Here is a 26,426-nt window from a genome sequence, read left to right as displayed (position 1 = left end):
TGAGCTCGGGCCAGAGTTCCCTCATTCCCAGGCCTGCCTTCGTTCTCTTCCTTTTTTAAAAAAATATTTATTATTTGCTTTTTTTTGTTTGGAGGATTTTTTTTGGTGTCTTCCCCCCCATTTTTACTTACTTGCTTTTTTTGTTTTCTGAGTTCTGTCTTTAAAAGTGTCCCTTTCCCTCTGTATTTCTGGTTAGCTGTTAATAAGATTTAGAATCTTGAACAGATTCAGGTTCGAGGTACTGGTATTTATTTATTTGGCTTCAAAAAGCACACAAAACTTTGTTTTTCAGTGTTTGTTCTGTACTTGTCTAGCCCTAGGGGATGGCATTGCTCCTCCGCAGAAAGTTCTCTTCCCGTCCGAGAAGATTTGCCTGAAGTGGCAGCAGACGCACCGAGTGGGCGCCGGGCTGCAGAACCTGGGCAACACCTGCTTCGCCAACGCCGCGCTGCAGTGCCTGACCTACACGCCGCCCCTCGCCAACTACATGCTGTCCCACGAGCACTCCAAGACCTGTGAGTGGTCCGCGTCACGTTACGTGTGTAGTGTTGCGGTGCACCAGCCTGCCTGTCTTTTTTCCCCTCTGAAATGAAATTGAGGAATTAAGCCAAGATTTCTGTGGTCCCTAAGAATCTGACTTACTCTTTCAGAAGCCGTCCAGGAAGACTCTTTTAGGATTTGTGTTCAGGGTGTGTGCGAAGCACTGGGCACCTAATTTGACCTGTGAAGTTACCCAAAAAGAAGCATTTTATCGCATTTGGCATTTCTGAACTCTCTGCTAGGCTTTCTGTGCTTGCTACAAGATGTGACATAAATGTCTGCCACCAGCAGCTAGGGACAGGCAGGGTTAAAAGTCCCGCCTCTTCTGGCACATGCCCCTGGTTGTAAGGCTCGACTCTCTTACAGGCTCTTGAGCCCTAGTGGAATGGTAATGGGGAAAAATACAATCCAGATTAAATAAAAATAACTAAACGTTCTTAAAGAAAAGTCAGTGGAAAGGCCCTCTCATTACTGCCCCCCACCTCCTGGAAGCTCACACAGGACTTTCCCGTCAGCATGTGAGCTCGGTTTTCGGCCTGAAGGGCAGGAAATCAGCCCAAACTTACAGAGGTGTTAGGGCCCATAATTAGGTGGAAGCGAGCTCAGCGGATGGCTAGTGAAGTTCCGAATTCAGAGCAGACCCATTGTTTCAGGTTTTGACCTTACACATAGATTGCAAATATCCTTCGTCCTTCATAAAGGAAATCTCCCTGTTCTTTGATCTACATTAAGCCTCACATTTGCATATGCATGTTCAGGTGGCTGTTCATTAATTATCAGGGTGAAAAAAAGCCCCTTGGTTTCTTTTTGAATAGTTCATTACTGAATGGAGAATCTAAACTGGTTCTTTTAAAGCTGTTTTCCTCCCAAAGAGCAAAATAACGCTTATAAAGAATTTGGAAAGTACAGAAAAATTTAAAGAAACCAGAGGAAAATCACCAAGAGTCTCACTGCCTAGAGTTGTTTGTTGTGCCAGAGGGTTTTAAATTACAGAATGAATGTTCTGTTTGCCTGCATTTTCTGCCTTTCTGAGTCCATAATTCATTCCCCACAGACAGCTTTCCTATCACTGTTGTGCTTAATGAGCAGGGTGTGGATGGAAACCCAGCACTGGCACCTGGACATCAGGAGAGACGACAGGGTGAAAATTCAGATGCCCCCGGTGTCCAGAATTAGGCGCTTGTCTTTTATGCTGTTGGTAGTTTTCTCTTCTCTCCATTTTTCCGCTTTATTGAGGTATCATTGATACACAGTAAAGCGTACATATTTATTTACTTATTTTAAAAGATTTTACTTATTTTTTTAAGAAGGGAGGGGAGGGAGAAAAAGAGGGAGAGAAACATCAGTGTGTGGTTGCCTCTCGCACGCCCCCTACTGGGGACCTGGCCCACAACCCAGGCGCGTGCCCTGACTGGGAATCCAACCAGTGACCCTTTCGTTCAAAGTCCAGTGCTCAGTCCACTGAGCCACACCAGCCATGGTATTCACTGTCTTTTAGACTCAGTTTGAGAAATTCTTAGTATGAGGAGTGATCTTTGGTTGAAACCTGGACACATCTGTGTTACATGGTAAGACACCGGATCTCCCCGAATGTGTGCTTTAGCTGTCTTTCTCCGACACCCCTGACTGACACTGTAGGGCGGGTGTGGTCCAGTTCCCCACCCGGCCTCCGTGGTGGGCAGCCGGGACGGGCAGTCGGGGCTCCCTGTTCCCGCTGGGTGGGGGTGGGAGTCTCGGCTGCTTACTTGACCTTCCCCGACGGGTGGGATGGGGGTGTGGTTGTCACCCAGCGTGAATGGAGGTCCCAGCTTCTAACCCACCTTCGCTGACACCGCCTCAGTGGGTGGGTTGCGACGTCCCTTTGCGGCCTTGCAAGTGCACGTCCCGGCTCCTGACTGGCCCTTGGCTGGCGCGCGGAGGAGTGGGCCACCGTCCCTGGGGTGTCTGCCCAGAGCCGAGGGGCTGCCGTCTGCACGTCCTCTCTCGCCGCGCCGCCCGCCCTGGTCCTGCGGCCGGAGAAAACAAGCCTGCTCTGGGGTGTCCTTCCATCTGTGCGGCGTCCGTGGGCTTCGGGCCTCTGGCGCATCAGGTCTGGGGTACTCGAGGCACAGAGAAAACCCGGGCGCTCACCCCGCTCGCTCCTTGGGTCCTGAGGCCGCTGGCTCCTCTCTCCTCTCTGTCTCGGCCTCACGTTCGTTCACACGCGTGTCTGGGCGGCTCGTGGCATGGAGAGGGCGGGGTGGGGAAGCCCCTGTGCCCTGTCTCCCCGGGAGTGGGAGTCCGGTCTCCGCGGGAGATGTCCTCCCGGTGCACAGAGTTCTGTGCTGGCGCTTCTCGTGCTTCAGAGACGCTGGTGACGCCCGCCCCGGCTGGTGCTGCTTCTGAGCAGAAGCCGCTGTCCGTGTTACGTGTGTCCCACGTGCTCGTGTTCGGTTCCTGCCTGCTGTGGAGGGTTTTATCGCTGCTCTAAGCAGCTGGACAGAACAGTCCGTCCTGCGGGTAGTTTTCTTCGTTTCTTTGGGGTGTCTTCAGGTTCTTACCTGTGTGGTTCACTGTTTCAAATTGGTATAACTTTCAGTTATTAAAAAAATGTCTTACACGTAAAATAAAGTCAACTTTTTTGGTGTGCCGTTCTGTGAGCTCTAACACAGGCACAGATCCGTGTAACCACCCCCCAAGTCGGGACACAAGGCCGCCTGTCACCGCGGACACTCCTTTGCGCCGCGCCTCTGCGGACGGCCGTCAGCCCTCGAGACACTCTGGCCACGTGCCCGTCAGGGGCGGCCGCAGCCCCGACGCTCGCGTCCTTCCGCTGGTGGTGGTTTACGCCTCTCGTTCCCCTCGGGGCTCCCCTGTGGGGGGCTCGCGCCGTGCGGTCCCCACACTGACGGACACTGTCTGCTGGTGCGTCTGGTGTGGTTCTCTCCTCAGAAGTTGTGCTTCTCACTTGTAAACGAGATTTGGACCTTTTTCCATATGTCTTCCTGACATGCTCTTCTTTTATGCGTCCTTGAACATGTAAACACATGTATCATGTCCTCCTAAACGTCCTTGTCTTTTGATCCTCTTATCTGTGTTATTTCTGGGCCTGTTTCTGTTTATTGCTCCTCATTGTTGGTCATTCCTTCTTCTTTGCCTTGTACTCTTTGTGTAGGATTTATGTTGTTGGGTGGTAGATTTAAAAAATTAGATGATTATTCCTATACATATTTTTTAGCTTTGTTTTGGGGCACAGTGACATTAATTGGACATAGTTTGGGTCCTTCTGAGACCTTGAAAGCTTTGCTAGGCAGGTCCCGGCAGCCTTTGGTGTAAGAGGGCGTTTCTCGGCGCCAGCGCCGTGGGTGGGCGCGGGCCGAGCGTGCCCTGCGCTGTCCTGCGCTGTGTCGGGGGCGTGGCAGCGGCTGGGGCCTCTGCCCACGGATGCCCGTCGCCTACTCAGTCGTGAGCTCAGAGTGGTTCCCGCGCTTTAGAAAGTCGTCAAGCCCTGGCCCAGTGGCCCGTCCGTGAACCAGAAGGTCCCCAGTTTGATTCCTGGCCAGGGCGCTTGCCTGGGTTGTGGGGCCAGGTCCCCAGCTGGGGGTGTGGGGGAGGCAACAGATCGATGTTTCTCTCCTTATTGCTCCCTCCCTTCCCCTCCCTCTAAAAAGTAAATAAAAGTTTTTAAAAGGTTGTAAAGAAAAATAAAAACAGCAGCCGCAGCCACAGAGACCACCTCCGCGGCCAGCGAAGCTCACGTTTACAGAGAGGGTCCCAGTCCCGGTGTGGGAGACAGTCTTGCACTGTCCGAGACGCGTGGGGGCACGAGAAAAAGAAATCCTGGTTTTCCCAGTAGAGAGAGTCGTTAAGGACACGGGCTCTGAAATCAGAGTGTGATTTGATTACTGTGTGCCTGTCATCTAACCACTGTGTGACACTGGGCAAATTCTTAACTCTGAGCTTCAGTCTTCCCTCTTGTTAAACAGAGCAGGGTGCTCACGCGCTTACCCGGCTTAGGGAGAACGAAGTGAAGGTGAAGAACGAACAGTGTGCGGTGCGGCGCACGGCGTGTGGCAGCTGCGACCGTCGTGTCACTTCAGGGGTGGGCCCCTCGTTTCTGGCGGCCCCGGGTGTGTACGCGGAGTCGCGGTCCCTGACCTGGAGCATTACCCTCTGTTTCCTTCCAGGCCACGCAGAAGGGTTTTGTATGATGTGCACGATGCAGGCACACATCACCCAGGCCCTCAGTAACCCCGGGGACGTCATCAAACCGATGTTTGTCATTAACGAGATGCGGCGTAAGTATCACCTGTAGTTACTTACATTAATAGTTACTAGCTAGTTAGTCTTAGTGGCCTAACTGGTAAAAGATGAGTCCCCTTGTATGTTACAAAAACAAACATATTTTATCATACATAAAGTTGCCTTTAATTAATAACATTTTTCAGTATAACATTTACTACATAAACAGATTTTGAAATCTTAAAGCAAAAGATGACAATATCAAAGAAGATGGTATTCAGTTTAATATAAGAAAATTAAAAAATTTTAAAACCTCAATTTGTTAATAAAATCATTGATAATTTTATGATCCCTCCCCCAGTATTTGGAGTTCTATGCTGCGTAATACTAACTCTAATATTGTCCCATGGGTTTCTTTACATTGTTTTGAATGTTTTAATTTATATAAGGGATATTACACTATACACAGTGACAGTAATTGCCAAAATAAAGTTAATTATACTTTTAAAGAAAAATTTATACTCGTAGCTTAACAAATTTGCAGATAAATTTTACTTTTCCTATTGAATTTTTAGGTGACTTCAAAATTTTTCTCTTGCATTGTACTGGTACTGACCAGTTGCACGAAATCTTATGCACTTTGCGTTTGCAGTAAACTTCCACATCACCGTAACTAGATGAGCTGCAGTAAAACATGCGTGCAAACTAAAGAAAAAACAAAACCTAACTCTTAATCTGATATCTAGTTAGGTAATCACAGGGGTGGGTAATATACACTTACAAACCATGACCCTTTTGCCTAAAAAGCTGAAGATTAAGGAGGCGTAACAGTGGCCCTTGGGGTCATTAACGGGCCAGAGCAGACGACCCAAACACTTTTTAAACATCAGTGTGTCCTAACAAAATTTTAGCTGCGGCGATTTTTTTCCCTGTTTATACGCACGTGCACACACACAGCAGGCATGACTACTATTTCCTAAGAAATACAAATATTTTTAAGAAGCTGCCGGTGCTGTGTGTGCGCACACGCATCAGGAGGGTGTATGTGCACGCCTCACACGTGCGTGGTTGAGTCATGAAATCGCTATTTTTGTGGGCCAGAACTGCTAGGATATTGGCAATTCTAGACTTAAGCTAATATATATTTATATGTATTCATATGTATAACGTTCTATGTAGGATTTATTTTTTATTTATACTTTTGATTTTCTTAGTGTAATTTTGTCTTGCAACTGTTTCTTCAGTTAGAAATAGGACGGAAATGTTACTGAGAATACGCCGTGTGGGTGAAAAGGATGGGGTTTGGGGAGGTTTGGACGTTGATGTCCCGCGTGGACTCTCTCAGGGAGATCGGCACCAGATGTCGGATGTGTGCGCTAACGTAGCATTGTGGACACGTTCCTGAGACCACGCAGTCAAGGCTGAATTTACTCAAGTACAGTTTTACCAGCCCGAGAAAGCCCCGCGGCATCTCTGGGCTCCTCCCTGGGCTCTCGGAAGCCCCAGCCCACGCGGGCTCTTCACGGTCTAGAGACAAGGTCCCAGCTCTTCTGGTCACTCTTGTTCGTGCTGGTCCCTCGTACAACGATCCCCAGGAGTTTTCTGGTTAACACGTTGTTGGGAGATGCAACTTCAGGGGGTCATGGCCGGGGCTTGTGATGTGATGATAAAACTTCGTCTTCAACTTTGTAGGTATAGCTAGGCACTTTCGGTTTGGAAACCAAGAAGACGCCCACGAGTTCCTTCAGTACACTGTTGACGCTATGCAAAAAGCGTGCCTGAACGGCAGCAATAAGTAAGTACGCAGCACCTTGGTCACGCCTCCCCGGGGCCTCCGTCTGCAGGGCTTCAGTGCAGCCTTTTGCTGCGGTGTGGGGTTGTGTTTGCTTCGCCTTCGGGCTCTGCACTGCCTTTTCCTCGGGTCTCGTGCATTGCTGTTTTAAAACGGTTGTAACGCGAAAAGGCGTGCACACTGTGCCGACTGGGACTTGTGTGATTACGGGGGCAGAGCGTGAGCATCCCCTTGTCCCCGTTTGGTTTCTCAGTGCCGGCGTCCTCGTGCGGACCCAAACTGACCCCTTCTTTCCCGTTGCGTCCGGCGTCTCCTCTGCCGACCTCCGGTCTCCGACACCTGTGTTCGTTCCCCGTGTCCCTATCGCTCTGCCCTGTCACCAGCTCCTGCCGTTTCTCCCTTAAAGCCTAAATTCAGACCCAAACCCCGGCCAGGTAGCTCGGCTGCCTAGAACACCATCCTGATACACCAAGGTTGCAGGTTCGTTCCCTGGTCAGGCCATACACAAGAAGCAGGCAGTGAATACATAAATAAGTGAAACAACAAATTTGTGTGTTCTCTCTCTCTCTCACAAATAAATAAAAAAAATAAATGCAGACGCAAGAGGAAGATAGGAGAAACAATTAGACAGCAAGTCCTAACCCACTTGCTTTTGCCAAACGCACCTGGGAAATCTCGGTCCCATTCCCACTGCAGCCCTCGCTGCCCTCCGCCAGGCTTCCAGCGCGGGGCTGCGAGTGGCCCGCGGAACAGGAAGACGTGCCGTGTCCCCTGCCCTCACCAGCCAGGCCTCACAGCCACTGTCACGCTCCTGCCAACGAGGGAGCCAAGTTCCTGCCTTGACTTAGAGCCCCTCCTCCGTCCCGCCCTGCTCCGCCCCCGCTGCACCCTGGTCTGGCAGACTGTCCTCGGGCCGCCACGCGCACTGACGTCTCCCCACCGTGGGGCTCCCCCACCTGAACCCCCGCTCTGGTCTAGACGCGCACGCCTCTGCAGCTGGCTGCAGCGCCCGTGCTGTCTGTGGAGCCCTCTGTCATGCCGCCGTCTCTCTGTGTTTCAGGTTAGACAGACACACCCAGGCCACCACGCTCGTTTGCCAGATATTTGGAGGATACCTAAGATCCAGAGGTAAACTTCTACTTGAAAGTCAGTCAGGTGACACGTGGCTGGGGCTGTAAAGAAGCACAGCAGTAGAGAGGGCTCAGAATGGAAGGCACGGCCTCCGTCCAGCCCGGACGCCGGCGCCCGGTTCTCAAAGACAGCCCCACCCGCTTCTGGCGCCTGCCAGCAGCTTCCTGTGCGTGGACAGGCTGGGAGCCAGCCAGTGTCCCCTCTCTCATTTTTATCCTAGTGTTTCAGCAGACAGTCTTCCAGTTACGTCGTGTTCCGTGTTCCATTTGTTCTAGTCCCCCGTCAAACGATACTTTGGTCATTTCCGGTTTTTAAAACTGTTATCCTAGAACTTAACCTCGCCACACTAAACTTAAAATTCAGGCTTCAAGGAACACCCTTGCGACGGGTCTCTGTGTCCACGTAAAACCGCACATGCAGTGTGGATCTCCAGTGTTAGCACCTCTATACTAGGGGGGGGGGTGCTCGGGACCGGACACCACCCTGCGGTCCTTCCGAGAGGGGCCTCGTCCACGTTCCGACCAGCGGTGTGCGGGGGCCGAGTCCGTGGCGCTCGGGTTCCCACTGTGTGGGATGGAAATCCTTTGCCCAACCTGATAGAAAAATTACCCTGTTTAAATTTTCCAGTTTGAAATAGTACTTTTGTGCTGTCACTTGAACAGTTGGGATTGCCGTCATAGTTACACTTTGCTCATCCTCTGCATTTTGTTTTTATTTCAGTCAAATGTTTAAATTGCAAAGGCGTTTCAGACACTTTTGATCCATATCTTGATATAACATTGGAGATAAAGGTAAGTTGGATTATATGACAGTTACATTTAAGAAATCAGTTTCCGTAATTTCTGTATTTGTAGTGCATTTATAATTAAGACTAATTTGTTAGACAATACAAATTTAAATTTTTAACATGCTAAGACCTTGTTTACAGGTGATTATTTAAGCTTTGCAGTAGGCATCATAACAAGCTTAGAACAGCCTTTTACTACCCTTCCACGTTCCACTCAATAAAGCCAGATTCTGATGCCTGTGTTAGCCAAAGCAGATGGTGGTAATTATTTAGGCATTGTTTTGCTCCTTGCGTTTTCTAAACTCTTTATTTTTTGTTCTTAAGCTTTGTTTTTCTGATTTCAAATGTGATACCTATTTATGATAAACACGATAAGCGCTGTGGGGGTGTGCGTGTGTGTGTACACGGTCCCTCCTGCAGAGTGCGCTCTTCCTGCCGCGCTGATACTGTGTAAGTGGCTCCGAGTGTGTTCCCTGCTGTTATGAGAAGGGAGTCACACCTCAAGTATGTTCGGCTGCTCGAGGTTTCCATTCTGTTCTGCTGGGGCCCTCTGTCTGTGCGGTGGCAGTGGCGCGGCCATCCGCTGAGTGGGGAGACCGCAGCTTTCACACCCGATTCCTTGCTGGTAGATTTTTGGTTTTCCCATTTTCACGCCGTTTTAGATGAGTCAGCGAGCAGCCTCTTTGCATATTTTCGTTCACTGTAAGCATCTCGGTTTCTAATGGCGGGGAAATAACTTGCCACGTCCACGTGTGAAGTGGACGCCGTCATGAAAGGACATTTTCTTTCGGCCCAAAATGCCCCGCTGCGCCGTGGTCTCCCTGACCCCGGCAGCAGGGTGAGGCCGGCGCGCTCTCTCCCCAGGCCGCACAGAGTGTGAATAAGGCGCTGGAGCAGTTTGTGAAGCCTGAGCAGCTGGACGGAGAGAACTCCTACAAGTGCAGCAAGTACGACGGGCGCTGCCCGGGTGCCCCCGGGTGGAGGGGTGCCCGGGTCCCCTCCACTGCCCGTGCCGTCCGGGGGGCGCCGCGGCGTGCCTCTCCCCCAGGGCCAGGGCGCCGTGTCTGTGTGTCTCCCCTCTGCAGATGGGGAGACGCGGGCTTGCGGCTGGGGGGCCGAGGGAAGCCCATGTGCGCCCGCAGTGCTGCTGCCCCCGGGGGCGCCGCCTCAGTGCCCCGTCTGGGCCCAGAGCAGCCTTGCGTCCGCTCTCCTGTGAGGGGTGCACTGCGGGGCGGCCGCTCCCCCCAGGCCAGTCGGGGCTCTTTCCCTCTGCGGTTCTTACCTGGCATTGGGGGTGGCATGGGCTAGACACCTCCAGGTTTGACTGCTCATTAACGTGTTTCCCCCTAAAGTCCAGGGAGCCTGTTTCCAGAGCCCCTTCTGCTGCTGCAAGCAGTGTTCACTTTACAGTCAGGGTTTGGGTGACTTCTCGCCACACGCTGGTCCGTGGGGCAGACGCTTCCTTCTCTCCGAGGCACAGGGGTTTACTTCTCTCCGTGCTCCCCTACCCGGACAGGCTGACCGTTGCGTTGCCTCCTTTTGTGTCTCGATGGGGCTTTGTTCTCACCGAACTACACCACCCTGAACATCTGCTGGTTTTCCATTTGTTTCGCATCCACAGAAACCTGGGCTGCCCTGATTTAAAAGTATCAGTGGCCCGCGGGGCTCTGCGCCTGAGCTGTCCCAGCCTCCTTTCCCTGCGTTTGAAAGTTCAGTGTTTTCACTGTTGGTTGGAAGGGGCTGTGTTTCTCATCTAGTATCCTTCTGGAAACTTGATTTAGAATGTTTCAGAGAAATAATAAGGGAAAGACTAAAATGCAGAAAACCCCCCCAAAAACCCAAAACCCAAACCCCACCCAAACTTAATCTTCTGATCTCCTTGTTTCTGTTTACTTCAAGATGTAAAAAGATGGTTCCAGCTTCAAAGAGATTCACCATACACAGATCCTCCAACGTTCTTACACTTTCTCTGAAACGCTTTGCAAATTTTACCGGTGGAAAAATTGCCAAGGTATGTAGACATTGAAGCCTTCTACACTGAGCCTTCCCCGGCCAAGTGTCGTAGCTTTCCAGCCTAGCTGAACGGCTGATTCCCTGAGTCCCCCGGCACCCGGTCGTGGGAGGCGACGCCCCAGCGTGGAGCCAGTGGTGGCCCCGCGTCCCCTGCGCGTGCGCCTGCTGCTGTGTCCTGCGGCTGGCCACACCTTCTGGGGGAGAGATGGGCCGCGCTCGTCCAAACGCGGACCCCGTGGTCGGCGAGGGGAGAGTGGACGCGGGGAGTGTGGCGTCCGAAGCCCGAGGAGGACTCCTCCTCGGTGCGTCTCGCCGCTCCTGCGCCTCAGCTTGTCTCTTGGCTGGTGGTTTTCGGATCGGCAGGCAGCACACTGAACTTGCCCATCGCCCTTCCGCTTGCCGAAGATTGGAAGTGTTCCGGAAGCCAGTGACATACAAGAGAACTAAGCAATCCGTTCCTGAATTATTAAAGATAAAAATAAGTGATGGCCAAAGTCCAGAGTCCTTCTGTGACTGTCCCCTGTGATGGATTTGAAGAGTTCACTTAATACGGATCGTTAATTGTCCCGAGAAAACAGAGACTGCAGTGGGATTGCATCAGATAGGCTTGGACTCAGCCCCGGCCGGGCGGCCCAGTCGGCTGGGACGTAGCTGTGGGTCGGACTCCTGGTCAGGGCATGTGTGGGAGGCAACTGACCAATGTTTCTCTCTCTTCCTTCCCCTCTCTCTAAAAATAAGTAAATTTAAATAAATCTTTATAAAAAGCTTTACAAAGCTTTATAACAAAATATCCTTAGGTGAGGAATAAAAAATAAGCAATTTCAGCTGGCCCTGGCTGGGTAGCTCCGTTGGCTAGAATGGTGCCCGATACGCCCAGGTTCTGGGTTCGATGCCCTGTCGGGGCGCATACAAGAGTCCACTGATGACGCACGTATGGGAGCAGCGGGTCAGTGTCCCCCCCCCAATCAATCAATAAAAATAAATATGCTTAGGTTCAGATACGTCCAAGTTAATCATGTGGTTCAGTGAGTTAGGCGTCTGCCAGACAGTCGTGGGGTGCCGTGTTCTGCAGGCGCCCCGCCCCCCCCCAGCACCCCCCGCTGAGCACGGGGCAGCGACCGCGCCTTCAGGACTGACGCGCCCTGCGCCTCCTCCCGCTCCCGTGTAGGACGTGAAATACCCTGAGTACCTTGACATTCGGCCATACATGTCTCAACCGAACGGGGAGCCCATCGTTTACGTCTTGTACGCGGTCCTGGTGCACACCGGCTTCAACTGCCACGCGGGCCACTACTTCTGCTACATCAAGGTGAGCCGCGGGGGCCGCGCCGGGGCCTCTCGCTGCGGCCTCTCGCTGCGGCCTCTCGCTGCGGCGCGCTGTAGGGGGCGCCGGCACTCGGGGGGAAGGCGGGACTTGCACAGTGAGAAGGTGGAATTTCACTTCTCTCACATCTCCCTAGACGGTGTTTCCTGGGTCCCCGCTCACACCGAACACCCCTCTGTTGGCTCTCTTCCAGGCGAGCAACGGCCTCTGGTACCAGATGAACGACTCCATCGTGTCCACCAGCGACATCAGGGCGGTCCTCAGCCAGCAGGCGTACGTGCTCTTCTACATCAGGTACTGTGGGGGCGACGGGCTCCTGCGTGGTCCGCGTGTCCTCTCGGTCCACCTCGCCAGCACGTCTAAGCTCCATGTCGGGTGGTTGTGGAAGCAGCAGCTCGCTGCCTGGGAGAGGGAGGACTGTCGCTTGTGAGTGCGGGTCCTGGTGGGCTCTAGCTTCCAGCTCCCGGGCAGGGTCACCGCGAGACGCGTCCAGAGGAAGGGAAGCGCGGTGCCTGGAGAGGGCAGGCTGCTGCCGCTGCCGCTGCCAGCCGCACACTGGGGCCGGGGCCAGGGAGGCCTCGGGAAGGGGACTCGGAGACCCTGGGTGGGGCCCCTCTCAGCCTCTGAGCACAGGCGGCCCCCCCGCCCCGAGTCCAGCCCGGGCAGCACCCCGCGCCTGGCTCGTTTCTCTGCTGCTGCGGCCGCAGGCTCCGACTCGCTGCCCCCATTGCCGGGGATGTGCGGCCTCGGAGAAAATCGGAGCTGTGCTCCCGGAATGCGTGTGTAGTAGCCAAAAATTAAGATCCTTCTACAACTTCCCACAGTAGCAGAATGAGCGTATGAATTGTAGCATGCCCGTATATTGAAATATTATGCAGCTGTTAGAAGTGATCTTTATAAAGTTTTTTTTCCTTGATGACACGAGAAAGGGCTCAATGTATATGGAGGAAAAGCAGTGTAAACTTTTACACACTGCTGAAAAAAACAGTGTAGGCTGAAGTGTGGAGGACAGTCTACTAAAGCTGAAGAGCAGGTTCCTCTGCGGGTCCGGTGACACACATTGGGTTTGTTTCTTTCCAACTTTTCTGGTTATTACAGGTTTTCCATAACGGTACGCATGTATTTATCATCAGGGAAATATAGTTGAACTGAAAAGCAAAATAGCCCTCAGATAGTGGCATTCTCAGGATACACAGTTAAGAGCACCACCTGCCCAGTGGCCCGCGGGGTCTGCCGGTCGAAGCCCCGGCGTTGCCCGCGACCGGCAGCAGAGCCCGTGGGCAGCGCTACCGCCGCGGCAGACCCGTCTGCTCTCGGAGGGTTGGAGGGTTGCGAGTGCGTCTCTCATCAGGAGCTGTCCCGAGTAGCCCTCAGCAGGTGGCTCCCTTTGTCCCCAGGTCCCACGATGTGAAAAACGGAGGCGGAGGCGAGCTCACTCACCCCGCCCACAGCCCCGGCCAGTCCTCGCCCCGGCCGGTGATCAGCCAGCGCGTCGTCAGCGGCAAGCCGGCCGCGCCAGGGTTCATCGGACCGCAGCTCCCCACGCACGTGATGAAGGTAGCGCACCGCGGGGCAGGGCCGTCCCGTTCACGTTAAACACGGACCGTTCCAGTCCTCAGGCTAGCACTGCTCCAAGTTGCCGTGGCCTCACATTCAGATGAATTTCTCGTCAAAAAAGTGCATCCAGGTCGCTTGTTACAAAATGTTTCAAACACACGGCACAGCTCAGAGTCTGGAGACAGTGGTCAGGAAGGAGGCCTGGGTGTGAGCACTGAGATGCTAGAGAGAGTAGCTCCCACACTGCACCGCCATGCGCACAGCATCGGGTACCGGGGCTCCCTCGCGGACGCTGGCTTCCAGGAGCGTGGCCCTGTGGCCAGCACGGCCTTTGTCGGGCCTGGCCCGCCCTCGCAGGAGGGTGGCGCTCTTCTGTCCGCCGGCCATTGGGTTTGGCCGCTCTCCCGGGGGGCCTCTTGGGGAGGAAGGATGAAGTGCCCAGATCTCAGACGCTCTGAGGCTTCGGGGAGCAGAGCCCCCCCGTTCAGGCAGGCGTGTGTGCTGAGGTCACGGACGGACCGTGCACATGCTGGCGTGACCCGGTCGGTCACCTGTGAGTGGCCTGGCAGCGCGAGTCGCTCTGGCTCGGAGTCGGCGGGTTGCCCAGTTGTGCGCTGCTGCTCGGGCACGTCCGACAGGGTGCGGGCTGGGGCGGACCCCCAGGCCCAGCGCCCCTGGGGGCCGGGCGGGCGCTGGGCTGCTCAGCCGGGCGCTTCGGGAGGGTGACCGCGGACACCGGGGAAGAGCGCGTGCCCTGCGTCGAGGGGTGGCTGTTACTGGTTTCTCCAGAGGCTCCCCCACCCCCCGTCCCGTGAAACCTTCCAACGTTGAGGTGGAACTAATTCAGGTGTTTAAGGAAACATCGCAAAGGCCAAACATAACTCATCCTTACACCAGATTTCCCCCACGGCCTCCAGTTGGCAGCCTCTGGGGTACAGGAGCGGTAGTTGGGATCTTGAGCAAAGTAACTGCGTGAGCAGGGTTCAGAGACGTCGTGCGGGTGGCACAGGGCGGGCCTGCTGCGCCGTGCGAAGCAGCTCCTCCACGTCTGCCCGCTCGGCCGGCTCCCAGCTGCCCTCCGGGGCGGTTCCCTGCCGGCTGGCAGGTCCTGCTGCCTGTGCAGCACGGGGCTCCCGAGCAGACCAGCCACGGAGGACGCACGCGACTCCGTGCTTGGAGGGGCCTGCTCGTGTCTGCTGGGGCAGGAAGAATTTGGTCTGGGCGCCGTTCTCTGGGTAAAGTGGTGGCTGGCTGACGAGCTGCCGGAAGACAGTGGCCCGTGGAAGGGTCACGGCAGGCTGGCGTGGGTGAGGAGGGGAGTGTTCCCAGGTGTGTGGAACCTGCTGTTTCCGAGAAGAAAAGACCGAACGGGAGGGGGCCGTAGCCAGAGTGGGTCCTGGTCTGTGGCGTCGTCCCCGGACGGACGCTCACCGGCAGCCGTGGTCTCCCTTGCAGAACCCGCCCCACGTGAACGGGACCGGGCCGCTGAAAGAGACGCCGAGCAGCTCCCTGTCGAGCCCGAACGGAAACGCCAGCATCAGCAGGGCTGGCCCCGTCAGTGCCTCGACCTCTGTTCAGAACTGGTCAGTGAGCAGGTCCTCAGTTATTCCGGAACACCCCAAGAAACAAAAAATCACAATCAGTATTCACAACAAGTTCCCTGTCCGCCAAGGTCAGTCGCAGCCCAGCCTGCACGGCAGTCCTTTGGAGAGCCCTGCCAGGCCCGCCCCCTCTTCTACCGTTACCAATTCTTCCGCAATGCAGTCTACCTCGAGCGCTGCTCCCGTGTCGTCGGGGCCCGGCCAGGGCCCCAGGCAGCCGGCCCCGAGTGAGTCCTGCTCCAAGCCGGTGGTGAATGGCAAGTCCAAGCTGAGCTCCAGCGTCCTGGTCCCCTACGGCGCCGAGTCCTCGGAGGAGTCCGACGAGGAGGCCAAGGGCCTCGGCCGGGAGAATGGCCTGGGCGCGGCCGAGAGCTCGCGCGCCTCCGCTCAGGACGCTGCCGACGGGGACGAGGCCCCTGCGCACGAGCCCCTCCGAGAGCCTGCTCCTCTGAACGGTGCTAGTGACAGCGCGGGCGGCGGCCCGAAGGAAAACGGTCTGTTGTTCGACGGCGCCAGTTGCCAAGTCCAGCCTGCTCTGCACTCAGAAAACCCCTTTTCCAAGGCAAATGGCCTGCCCGGGAAGGTGAGTGGGTGTCGGCGAGGGGTGGGGCAGCTTTGCCTCGGCTCCGTCTGCTCGTGGCAGGTCACTGGGCTGGTTTCAGGGGGCATGGGGTGGCAGCTCGAGTTGAAGCATCCTTGTTTTTCATTGTAGCTGATGCCTGCTCCTCTGCCACCGCTCCCAGAAGACAAAATCTTAGAGACCTTCAAACTCGGCAGCAGAGGGACGACAGGCTCGCCGGAGGAAGCCAGGTAATGCGCTGGCGCGGCCGTGAGTGTCCCCCACTCGCTCCGGGCAGGTCTCACCACGAACCGCGTCTGCAGGTGGTGCCGGGCGTTGGCTCCCGGAGGTGACCAGTGCGTGGAGACGCGCTCAGTGCCGGGGCCCTGCTCCCCGGCTGTGAAACAGCTCACACTTCGTTTTGCCCCTTCTGGAACGCCGCAGTCAAGTCGACCGATAAGACGGTCTGCTTCCACTCCATTTTTAAAGAAAAAGTCAGTACATTGACCTAACTGTGATGGGAAGGAAAGGAAAGGAATCTATCACACACATGCATTCCCACACGTGAATGACCAGGCCGGGTGAGAGTGCGGGACCTGAGGCCCCAGTGCGGGTGCATGGGTGCACGGGTGTGGCTAGGCCGCAGAGCACACAGCGCCATCGGGGACGTCGGCTCCCGCGGTGGGCAGCCCTGAGTGACTCCTGGCTGTCTCTAGATTGACACAGTCGGTGGCCCCTGGAGAGTCTCATCTCCGTGGAAACTGCCGCTAGCAGCGTCACTGGTCCCCAGCCCCGCAGACACTGGGACGTGGGGGACAGGACACTCTCATGGGGCCTGCCTGTGCCCGCCCCCCAGTGCCCGCAGGGCCCCATCATCATGACAGCCCAGAAGGGCTCCCCAGGCTTCAGAGCGGCCCCGCCCGGACAGCTGCCAGGGGGCTGCTCGTGCGGGTGGGCCAGGCCTCGCCGTGGGCCTCGCACACCCGCTCCCAGCTGCCCTCTGGCCTGCGTGCTGCCCCCCTCTCCGCTGCTGTCCTCGTCGGGCTCGGGGTCCCCGCAGGGCGTGGGGGGAGGGGGCCTGGCGTCACGGGCCGACCGGAGAGCCTCCCTGCTGCGCTCGAGAGGGCGTGTGCGCGTTGGCTTCGTGGGGGCGCTCGCTCCCAGTGTCCTGCTGAAACAGGGGCCGCCGTCAGGTTCCACTGTTTCCTGGCAGCTGTCATCGACCCCGAACACGGCAGAAGCCTCCCAGCAGTGGAGGGCAGAGTTCGGGGCTCTCACGGATTGCAAGTGCTCCCCGGAGCCGCCCGTGCAGTGTGTGGGGAGAAGGGGATCCGGAGGAAGGGCCGGGGCCTCTGCTTGTCCTTTGACCTGCTCAGGCTCAGTTTCCAAGAAGAACTGGAAGTCTGCCTGAGAGCAGAGGTAGCCCAGAGCCACAGAATTGTTGTGAGAAAGTGGGATGGGAGACAGGCTTGGTATATAATTTTGTATTTTTATTTAATGAAGGAAAGAAAAAATTCCAAGTTTCCAAAATGGTAAGCTCACTATTGGGTTTTAACCAGATATCAAAGGCCTAAAATACGTAGTGTTGCCAACAGATGTATGTTTTGAAGCGTTTGTCCCTGTGAGTCAATGACAAAAGCCCGCAAAGCAATCTGGTGAATGATTAACGCGTGTCTTTGTTTTGGTCGGGCTGCAGTGCCGCCGGAGCCGGAACCGAGGGAAGCCCGACCGTGCACCCCGAGGCTGGCCTGGAGCCTGGCAGCCCCGCCCCTGACGGCCGGGAGAAACTGGGGGCCGTCCCCAGCCCCAGCAGCAAGTTCAAGAAGGCTCCGCCGCGCTCAGACCCCAGCACCAGGTCTACCAAAGAAGAGGTCCCTGAGACCGCCGCAGCAGAACCGGGGGGGTCTTCGCCCGGCCCCGACCACCTCTGTGACGCCGCCAAGACCACCACCGGGGACGACCGCCTCCCTCAACTGTGTGAGCCCGGGGATTTAACAGGCGAGCAGAGCAGAGCAGCCCAGGACGTGACAGGGACATCATCAGAGAGTCCCCAGGACGCGGCAGCAGTGGAAGCCACGGGGAGGCTGAGCCCGCGCCCCTCGGCAGGGGCCGAGGGCAACGGTGCGCAGGGACCCGCGGTGCCCAGTGGCCGAGACCAGGGCGGGGAGGCAGGAGCGGAAGAGGCGCCCCAGGGCGCGGGGGTACCTGCCGACGAGCTGCCCTGTCCTCCGCTGGACAAGGTCACGGAAGGCCATTCAGAAGCGGGTGGGGCTCCTCAGCAAAGTTCCGGGGACCAGCGTGAAGAGGCTGAGGCTGGGCAGAGAGTCCAAGATCATTCCCCAGTTAAGGAAAAGATCAGCAACCTCCGAAAAGTGGACCGAGGACATTACCGCAACCGGAGAGACCGCTCCTCCAGCGGGGAGCGCCCGAGGGACAGCCGGAGCAAGACCGAGGACCATCACCACAGGAGGCGGCACCCCTACGTGCGGGAGCGGGCGCCACAGGGCCGCTTCAGGCCGGAGCACGGCGGCGGGGGCCCACACTCCCCCTGCCAGCACCACGGCCCGGCCCGGCACCGCCACCACCGCTCCCGGAGCAGAGGCCGGTCCGACCAGGGCTGGGGCACCTACCGCCACTCGGAGGAGCACTCCTGGGGCCGGGAGAGGTGCTACCCAGACAAGAGGAGGTGGGACAAGTGCAGGTATTACCACGACAGGTACGCCCCGTACACGGCGAGGGAGGCGTGGGAGTGGAGGCCTCTGCACGGCGACCGGGACTACGACCGCCTGGGCCAGCATGGCGGCCAGCCGTGCAGGGACTACTACCGGGGCCGGAAGGGCTGCGAGCTGGCCGCCAGGGAGCGGGAGCGGCACCGCTTCAGCAGCCCCCGCGCGGGCCCGCCCCACGCCCCGCCTCCCTGCCCGGAGAAGTACCCCCACGAGAAGCACCCCCACGAGAAGACCCCCCACGAGAAGCACCCCCACGAGAAGACCCCCCACGAGAACTACCCCCACGAGAAGACGGCACTGGGACCCGAAGGCAGCAGCTGTCACCTCGCCGATCAGTTTCATGAACACAAAGAAGTGAAGTCACGGAAACGGAGGTACGACAGTGTGGAACGGAGTGATGCCTACGCAGAGAAGAAAGCCTGGAGAAGCTCGCCACGGGGCCCTTTAGAAGAACCTAAAGTGAAGAAGCACAAAAAGTCAAAGAAGAAAAAGAAATCCAAAGACAAGCACCGAGAGCGCGATTCCAGGTGAGGAGTGGGCCGCACGGGGGCTGGGGCGGGGGCGGCCGCCGGTCACGCAGCTTCCCGTGCGCACCTGACCCCACCCGGACCCGGTGGGGGCTGTGTCGGGTTCACGTTTTGCTCGTGTCTCTCTCCTCTGTGTGGGTTCCAGAGTTCTTATGGGTTGCTAATATTTAGCTCTGCTTTTAAGCTGTATTTCAACAGTATCATAAAATGCCTAAAAATCTCATTTTTCAAAAATTGCCATTTTGATTAATGGTTTATACCTCTAGAAGTGCGATACTGTGTACATGAAAACTTGGGGTCATCGGCCTCACGACCGATGCGGACGTCCGTCGTGGTCACAGGTGCCCAGTGGTCACGTGCGCGTGTGTTCTTCAGACCCAGCCACCACCAGGCGGCGCGGTGGGGGCCGTCCCCGGGCGGGGGCTCAGATGCACCCTTTGCTGCCTCCACCTTGGTCTGTTTTTCTGTCTCCACGTATCGTTTTAGAATCTCACTGGGACGTGTGTGTTTGTATTTTTATTAATTTTACTTTTTAATTTTATTGTTTATTTTATCACAGTTGTTCCCCCCCCCCGGCAGTCGCTACACTGTCATCCAGGTCCGGGCGCCGTGCACGCGTCCGTCCCTCTGGCTGCTCTCCCCACCCCCGCGAGGCACGGCGCCGGCGTCCCCGGGGCCGCGCTGCACTGCCGCGTCATGCCGCCTAGTCCCCTCGCCCCTGCACCCGCCCCCGGGCCCACCCCCGTCGGCACCCGTCAAAACGTTCTCCACGCCTGTGACTGTGTTTCTGTTCTGCTCGTTCGTTTGTTTTTCAGATTCAGTTGTTGATAGGTAGCGTTTATTACCATTTTAATGTTTATATTTTGTCATTTTTTCTTGAAGAAGACCCTTTAACATTCCGTATCCCACCACCCACTACTGGTTGGGTGGTGACGAGCTCCCTTTAGCTTTTCCTTGTCTCAGAAGCACTTTCTCTGCCCTTCCACACGACAGTTTTGCTGGGTAGAGGAACCTTTGTTGTAAGTCTTCGCTCCTCGTCACCCTGGATACTTCCTGGCAGGCCCTTCTATCCTGCGGCTTCCTTTGAGAAGTCAGCTGTCCGCCGGTGGGGACGGCCTTCGTAGGCAACTCCGCTTTTCCCTTCCTGCTCTGAAGATTCTCTCTTTGTCTTTGGTCTTGGGCGTGTTCATTATGATGTGTCTTGGAGTGGGCCTCTTTGGGTTCATCTTGTTTGGGATTTTCTGCGCTTCCTGGACTTGTATGTCTATTTCCTTCCCCAAGTTAGGGAAGTTTTCTGTCATTTTTTCAAATAAGTTTACATTTTTCTTGGTCTCTCACTTCTTGCACCCCCAAAATGTGAATGTTGGTCCTCTTGGGGTCGTTCCAGAGGCTCCTTCTACTGTCTTCGTATTTCTGGATTCTTTCTTCTGCTCGTCTGATTGGTTGGTTTTTGCTTCCTTATGTTCCAAATCATCGATTTGGTTCTTGGCTTCATCCACTCCATTGTTGTTTTCCTGTAAATTGCTCTGTATTTCAATTAGCGTATCCTTCATTTCTGCCCGGGTCTTTTTTACGTAGTTGAGCTTCTTACTGAGTTCACTGGGCATCCTTATAGCCAGTGGTTTGAACCCTGCATCTGGCAGATGTTTTGTTTCCATTTTGCTTCATTCTTTTTCCGGACTTTTGTTCTGTCCTTTCGTTTGGGCTGGGCTTGGGAGCATGGCCTAAGGTCGTAGGTGTCCTGTAGGGTCCCATGGCACTGCCGCCCCTGCCGCTCAGGCTGGGTGCTCAAGGCGTGCCCACCGGGTGGGCCGTGTACGCCTTGCTGCTGTAGTTGAGCCTTGACTGCTGTTGGCACGTGCAAGGTCAGCCACAGCCTGCGTCTTGTCTGGGGCCACAGCATAAGCTAAAGAGGGATCTGCAGGCCACTTAGGGAGCTGTAAGGGGCTTGCTGAAGCCAGATGCTGCTTGTTCAAGAGGCTTCAGGAAGATGTGAAGCATGAGCCAAGACAAGCCATTCACATGGAAAAGCCACTGGAAACAGGTCAGGTGCACCCGAAAGCTGGGGTGGGGCGGGGCAAACAGTGTGAGCCCGGTGGGTGGAGCCTCGGATACGGCCTCCACCTGCCAGCTGGGTGGGGGGAGGGCTCAGAAAGGGAACAGTGGCCTCTGCCTGCACCTCTCTCCGGGAGAAGGCTGTCCCCCAGGTCTCTCCCCGAGGCTGGACACGTCAGTTCCGCCCCCCCGCCATGCCTCTGGTGCCTTTCAAGCTGCTGCCCCAGCGCTGGAGCTCAGAGGGAGTGAAGGCCAGTCAGTAAGGCTGTGCATAGGTCCTTTAAGAGGAGCTGCCTGGGACCCCAGAAGTCTGTCTCCCACAGCCTCAATCCCTACTCCTTTGTACAGCCAGGCATCGTGGGGATGTCTCTTCCTTGCACTGCAGCCCTGGGCTGGGGACCTTTGCCTCCCGATCTTTATCCACCACACACAGGTGTGGGGCCAGCACTTCCCAAATTTCTGCCCCTCCTTCCAGTCTCGAGGTGGTTTCTTTTTGAATTCCGTAGTTGTAGGACTTCGTTCAGCTTGATTTCTGGTGGTTCTGAATGATGGTGGTTCTATAGTTTGGTTGGAATTTTGATGTGGGTGTGTGAGGAGGTGGGCACTGTGCTTACCTATGTTGCCATCTTGACCAAAAATCTCTCCATGACATGTTTTTGTTTTTAAAAAACTAAACTGGTCAGTGATTATCTTGGAAATGACTTACTCACGATGAGATGGATGAGCACAGACGGAATTACTTAGATGTTTCATATATTCGGCATCTCTCAACCCTGAAGCCCGGGAGAGTGCCCCACGAGGCCGTGGCTGCTGAGGGGCCGGAGCCCGCCGACACCTCCCCCCCGCCCCCTCAGGGCCGAGACGCCTGCCCAGCCTGGTCCCCACAGCCCTCCCCCGGCGTCGTGGCCCAGCCCCCCGGCTCCCCAGCAGAGCCGCAGGCAGGGGTGGGATGGGGTGGACGTGGGTGAACTCACGGCCCTGGACTTCAGGACATTACTACGGTGCATTTTCAGTTAGACGAGAGCCTTACCTGCGTGTGCAGTGAGGAGTGTGTGCCCAGGGCGGCGTGCGAGCCGCGCAGCGGGTCGTCTTCACGGCGTTGCGTGTTCGGTGGTCGGAGCTCTGGCTGCTTCCCCTGCAGGCACCCGCAGGACTCGGACCTCTCGGGAGCGCACTCCGACGCGGACCTCCACAGGCACAGGAAGAAGAAGAAGAAAAAGAAGAGACACTCGAGGAAATCCGAGGACTTGGGTAAAGACGCAGGACCGCACTTAGCTAAGGCCACCAGCTCGGAGACTGCCGACCGTTTCCGGAGGACGGAGGGCCCCCCGCTCACCGACAGCCTGTCCCTGGAAGGGGCTGGGCCTCTGCGCGAGAAGGCGAGACACTTCCGCATGGCCGGCAGGGGCGACCGGTGTCACGTGTCGGAGTGTGGCCAGGGTAAGGGGAGACACTGGGAACTGAAACACGGAGACGGGATTGTGGGAGCAGCTGATGAACACATGGGAAGAAAACCTGCGTAGCGCGAGAGGGTGACTCAGTAGGACCCCCCACCCTGCTTCCTGCACCTCGACTGCCCCCGACTGCGCGCCCCGGGCCGGGCAGGGCCCAGCCCCGAGCCTCGGCGAGCGCAGGAGCCGGGCTGCCCGTGCCCAGCAGGGCCTCTGGGCCGCGCCTCTGGGTCCGGGTGTCTCGAGCGCTTGCTTTGTGAAGGACCAGTTTTTACACCGTCTTTAAAATATCTTAAACCATTTTAAAATACTCTTTCTCTCCTGAATCCTTAAACCTGCAGCATCCTGAGCATCCTCTGGAGGTCACTGTTGCCAGCCGGGCCCTCGGGGTCGGCGGCTGCCAGCCCGGGCGGGGCCTCTGGGGCGCACATCTGCCAGGGCTCTGTCCCCTTGTCATTCGCTGTGTGGTCCTTCCCACTCTCGTGGCCCTGAAGGCCGCCCCTCCCCGCCCTGATCTGTGACCCCGGGGAGTAGCGCTGAATGGGGAGAAGGTAGGGTGTGGGGCAGTGGACCGGAGCGGGGGTGAGAGCCGTGGCCCCGGGCCCAGGGCAGCCGCGGGCCTGCCAGGCAGGACTGGTTTTGACATTTGAAGTGTCTGGAAAAGTCCGAAGATTGGGTTCCCGTGACGGCGTGCCAGGGTGAGGTTCCCGTCCGGAGCTGCAGCGCAGTGCAGCCCGGCTCCTGCGGTCTCTGGTGGGAGAAGCTGCCGACCCGGCCTGGGTGCCGAGGTGCCCTTCGGTCACTGTGACTGTCACCGTGGCTGCCCAGAGGCCTTCTGGCTCTCGACCACCCTGGCCTCCACTGAGCTGTCGCGTGTTGGGGTGGCCAGCCCGTGGCGGCTGACACTGAGGCACGGGCGGTCCCACTCGAGGGTGAAGTGTGGTGGGAGCCCCAGAGGCACGTGGCAGCAAAAAAGTGGAGCTAAAGTGTGTGTTTGCTCTGTTTTTAAGAAATTAGTGTGTATTTTCAGATTGGTTTTCTTTGAACATGACAGCGATTGGGGAAGGGGCTCGGTGAAGACTGAGTCCCTTGTCCCCTCTGCTTCGTGCTGGCATGCGGCCGTGAGGGCCGTTGTGGAGGGCCCGAGAGCGTTCTCCGTGGTTGCCAGCCCCTCCCTGTCGGCCGGGTCTCTCTGGGGGGAGGGGGCTGCCCTCGGCTGGCTCTGGGGGGAAGCACGTGGCGTGCAAACCTCGCTGGCTGGCACTCGGGAGCTCTGCTGTGTCTCCAGGGGCTGCAGCCAGGCTTTGCTGCATGGTGGCCCCGTGGTCCTGCGTCCCCCAAGAAGGGCCAATCTCTCCGCCTTCCACCAGCATCCCTGTCACCTGGCCGAGGACAGACCCCGCTGTCTGACGCGTGCCCTCTGTCCCAGTGCCGTGGCCACTTACCTGCCTCCCACACTCCTGTTCTCGGGCTGCGTTAAAGCGCACTTGCTTTGGTCCACACGCCAGTGGGATGCTCAGCTCGCCGGGCCCAGCCGTCTCCCCAGAGGCGTGGCCCTCGCCGCCGTGCTCCGGCCTCCGGCCTCTCGTTCTCGTTTGGTGACTCGGCAGCCCTGGCTCCCGGCGGCAGAGCTTGCTGGTCCCTGTGTGGGGCTGAACAGCAGGCTGCCCAGAGCTGGCTGTGCGGGGCCCCACTCACTGCTCACGCACACTCACTGAACGCACACACACACACTGCTCACACACACCGCACGCACACACACTGCACGCACAGCACAGGCCCCTCGTGTGTGAGTGCCCACTGACTTATTCCCCGACTTTGCTTGCGCCCTAGGTGACTGAAGACTCGGCCTCAAAACCAGGACGCCACTAGTCACGGTGAGCTGTGTGCACGTCTGTCCCCGTGCAGCTGTGGGGGTGCTGCCCAGACCCAGAGTGGGTCTGGGGCGCGGGCTGTGGGGTGCGGGTGCGGGAGCCCCCGGCCAGGGCGGCCAGCCCTTCGGCCCTCCAGGCTGGCGCTGTGTGTACACTCCCTCGTCAGCACGCTGCCCGAGGGACGCCTGTGTCCCCAGACTTAGGCCGTCCCCCCGTCCCCCCTGCTCACTGCGAGCAGACGAGCGCGGGCAGCGCACGGGAGCCCGTCCCTTGGAGACGCTGGACGAGGTGGAGTCCGGCCTCTCAGCCCAGACCGGCCCACGGCCTGAGAGAGGAGCCCCCGGGCCTCCCTCCCTCCACACGCCCACCCGTCCCGGCACCCTGGGGCGCCGGGCCAGTACACCCACAGACCGGAGGCGTCCGGCCCCACCCCCGTCTCAGAGAGGCCTTTGCTTTGTTTGAACGAGGTTCGGGTGTTTTCCAGCAGATCAGACCCCTCGCAGGCTAGGCGGCCGACTGCCGGAACCCTCTTCCATGGCCCCGGGAGGCAGAGGTCCCGTTTGTGCCCTGCCCTCTGGCTGAGGGGGCGTGGACAGGGAGCCGTTGGCCCAAATGTAAAACTCCTTGGCAGCAAGAGGGATTAAACAACGAATTTCAAAGTAAAACATCTTCAGAAGATTAATTTTCAGTTAATTAACGTGCTTTATATCAATGTGTCTTCAAGGGAAAGACCTAAGCCTAATTAAGGAATTAAATTCTTCCCTTTAGAGGGAATGTAAGGATTGGGAGGGATTAGCCAGTCGGGGTTTGGAGGGCACACTCTGTGCCCAGCAGAGGGCGCCTCTGCCTCTTGGCTGAGCGGGCCGCAGGCTGCCGCCTGGAACCGGCCGAAGCCCCGTTGCCTGGGGCCAATCAGAGAGGCAGACAGAGCTGGGGGTCCAGGCAGTGCTGCCCCCAAGGCCTGGGGGGGCCGCCAGCAAGGAGTCCGCAGACGAGGAGTCGGTGTGGGGGACTCACCAGGCCCTCGTTCCAACTTCCCGCGTCTTGTTTTTCAGATTCGACATGTTCAACAGAAGCCATCCCCAACCCAGCTTAAATTATAAATATAGAAAATAACCTTGTTCAAATCTGCGTGGTGCTTCTTTAGTAAATACTGTACAGATTTTACCATGGACAACTTTTTTTTTAGTTTTTACCTTTTCTTAATTACCCTTATTCCAAATGGACGAACACTTTCTACAACTGCTGAGCATTGTAAAATACCGTGTATATAAATCACACTGAAAATAACGCCCTGGACTAGAACATCTCAAATGCTGCTTACTCCCAGACTCAGGTCGATCACTGCATCCCACGCGATGCTCCTCCAAGTCCGACAGCCGGCGCGAGGCCAGCCGGGAGGCCAGAGCTGTTCCCCGCGCGACCGACAGTATGTACATTTAATTTAAAGACTTATTTAAAGCTCCACCAGCTCTCAGCCAGGCTTCTGAGAGCAGTCTGTTTTCTGTAACGTCTGATACTAGAAACTAATTTGCTTCATATTTTAGTTGTATTCAAGATTTGAAGGTGTATTTTATAGACAAGTTCTGTTTTTGAACTTTGTGGAACTATTCCAATCAATTCACCAGTTATGATGAGTATTTACATTATGAATGTATAACCCAGACATTATTTGTAAAGCCTACAGTGCGTTTTTTATTACACAACACTCTTTTATACAGTGTCCCTTGTCTTGACTATGATACCAGAGTCTGAGTTGTGAGCTTGGTCCCTTGAAAGTTTCTAGTTACAGACACAATCATACTGTGGTTTTATTTTTAATATGGATATGCTATCAAACTGTGATACACTTATAACTCACTGGTCCTGCATCAGGAGATGGGGTGGGGAAAACTGTATTTGATACAGTTTGTATCTGAATAATCTGTATGGTTTATACAGTTCGTGTTGTTCAGAGATGTCTAAAGTTTGATCTTTGTTTTTTTAAAGATTAAAAAAAGTACTTGCCCCACTGTAAATATACAGCATGTAAAATTTATAGAGTATATAAATGGCAGCAAACTACTAAACACCTGTGTCTTATTTTTCACTGCTGTCCGCCCCATCTGCTTACAGACACACCTCACGGCTGCCTCCTGCCGCCTCCACTTTGTTAGCGCCGCCCGAGCGCGCTGCGGACTCTGGCCCCGCCCGCAGGCGCAGACCGGGACGGCGAGCGGTCGCTGGGCCCGGCGGCCGGCGCACAGAAGCAGGTCTGCAGACGGC

General features: G+C 56.4%; 1 protein-coding gene across 8 annotated transcripts in view; it reads left to right on the top strand.

Moving 5' to 3' along the window:
• USP42 (ubiquitin specific peptidase 42) overlaps positions 1–26,404 on the top strand; it is a 36,407-nt gene extending 10,003 nt beyond the window's left edge. For 3 of the 8 annotated variants that reach the window (XR_006783691.1, XR_006783689.1, XR_006783688.1), the window contains exons 3-19: positions 315–515; positions 4,707–4,817; positions 6,454–6,556; positions 7,614–7,681; positions 8,405–8,475; positions 9,336–9,418; positions 10,371–10,482; positions 11,653–11,793; positions 12,002–12,102; positions 13,206–13,365; positions 14,821–15,549; positions 15,679–15,776; positions 17,222–18,781; positions 21,978–22,276; positions 24,121–24,164; positions 25,217–25,590; positions 26,277–26,404. Coding sequence is in view for 3 of the 8 variants with exons in the window: in XM_045821782.1 (XP_045677738.1) it covers positions 315–515; positions 4,707–4,817; positions 6,454–6,556; positions 7,614–7,681; positions 8,405–8,475; positions 9,336–9,418; positions 10,371–10,482; positions 11,653–11,793; positions 12,002–12,102; positions 13,206–13,365; positions 14,821–15,549; positions 15,679–15,776; positions 17,222–18,781; positions 21,978–22,276; positions 24,121–24,128 (3,845 nt within the window). In the remaining 5 variants the exon portion in view is untranslated. Of the gene's footprint in view, positions 1–314; positions 516–4,706; positions 4,818–6,453; positions 6,557–7,613; positions 7,682–8,404; positions 8,476–9,335; positions 9,419–10,370; positions 10,483–11,652; positions 11,794–12,001; positions 12,103–13,205; positions 13,366–14,820; positions 15,550–15,678; positions 15,777–17,221; positions 18,782–21,977; positions 22,277–24,120; positions 24,165–25,216 lie in introns of all 8 variants that reach the window. The other 5 variants (XR_006783692.1, XR_006783693.1, XM_045821782.1 and 2 more) reach the window with 5 other exon arrangements.
• Positions 26,405–26,426: the final 22 nt, after the last annotated feature.

This window comes from Phyllostomus hastatus, unplaced genomic scaffold (assembly GCF_019186645.2).
Source record: "Phyllostomus hastatus isolate PE091 unplaced genomic scaffold, TTU_PhHast_1.1 phas_contig_150, whole genome shotgun sequence".
NCBI lineage: Eukaryota > Metazoa > Chordata > Mammalia > Chiroptera > Phyllostomidae > Phyllostomus > Phyllostomus hastatus.
Note: the sequence above shows the minus strand (reverse complement) of the source record. Positions and strands in the feature narration are given on the sequence as shown.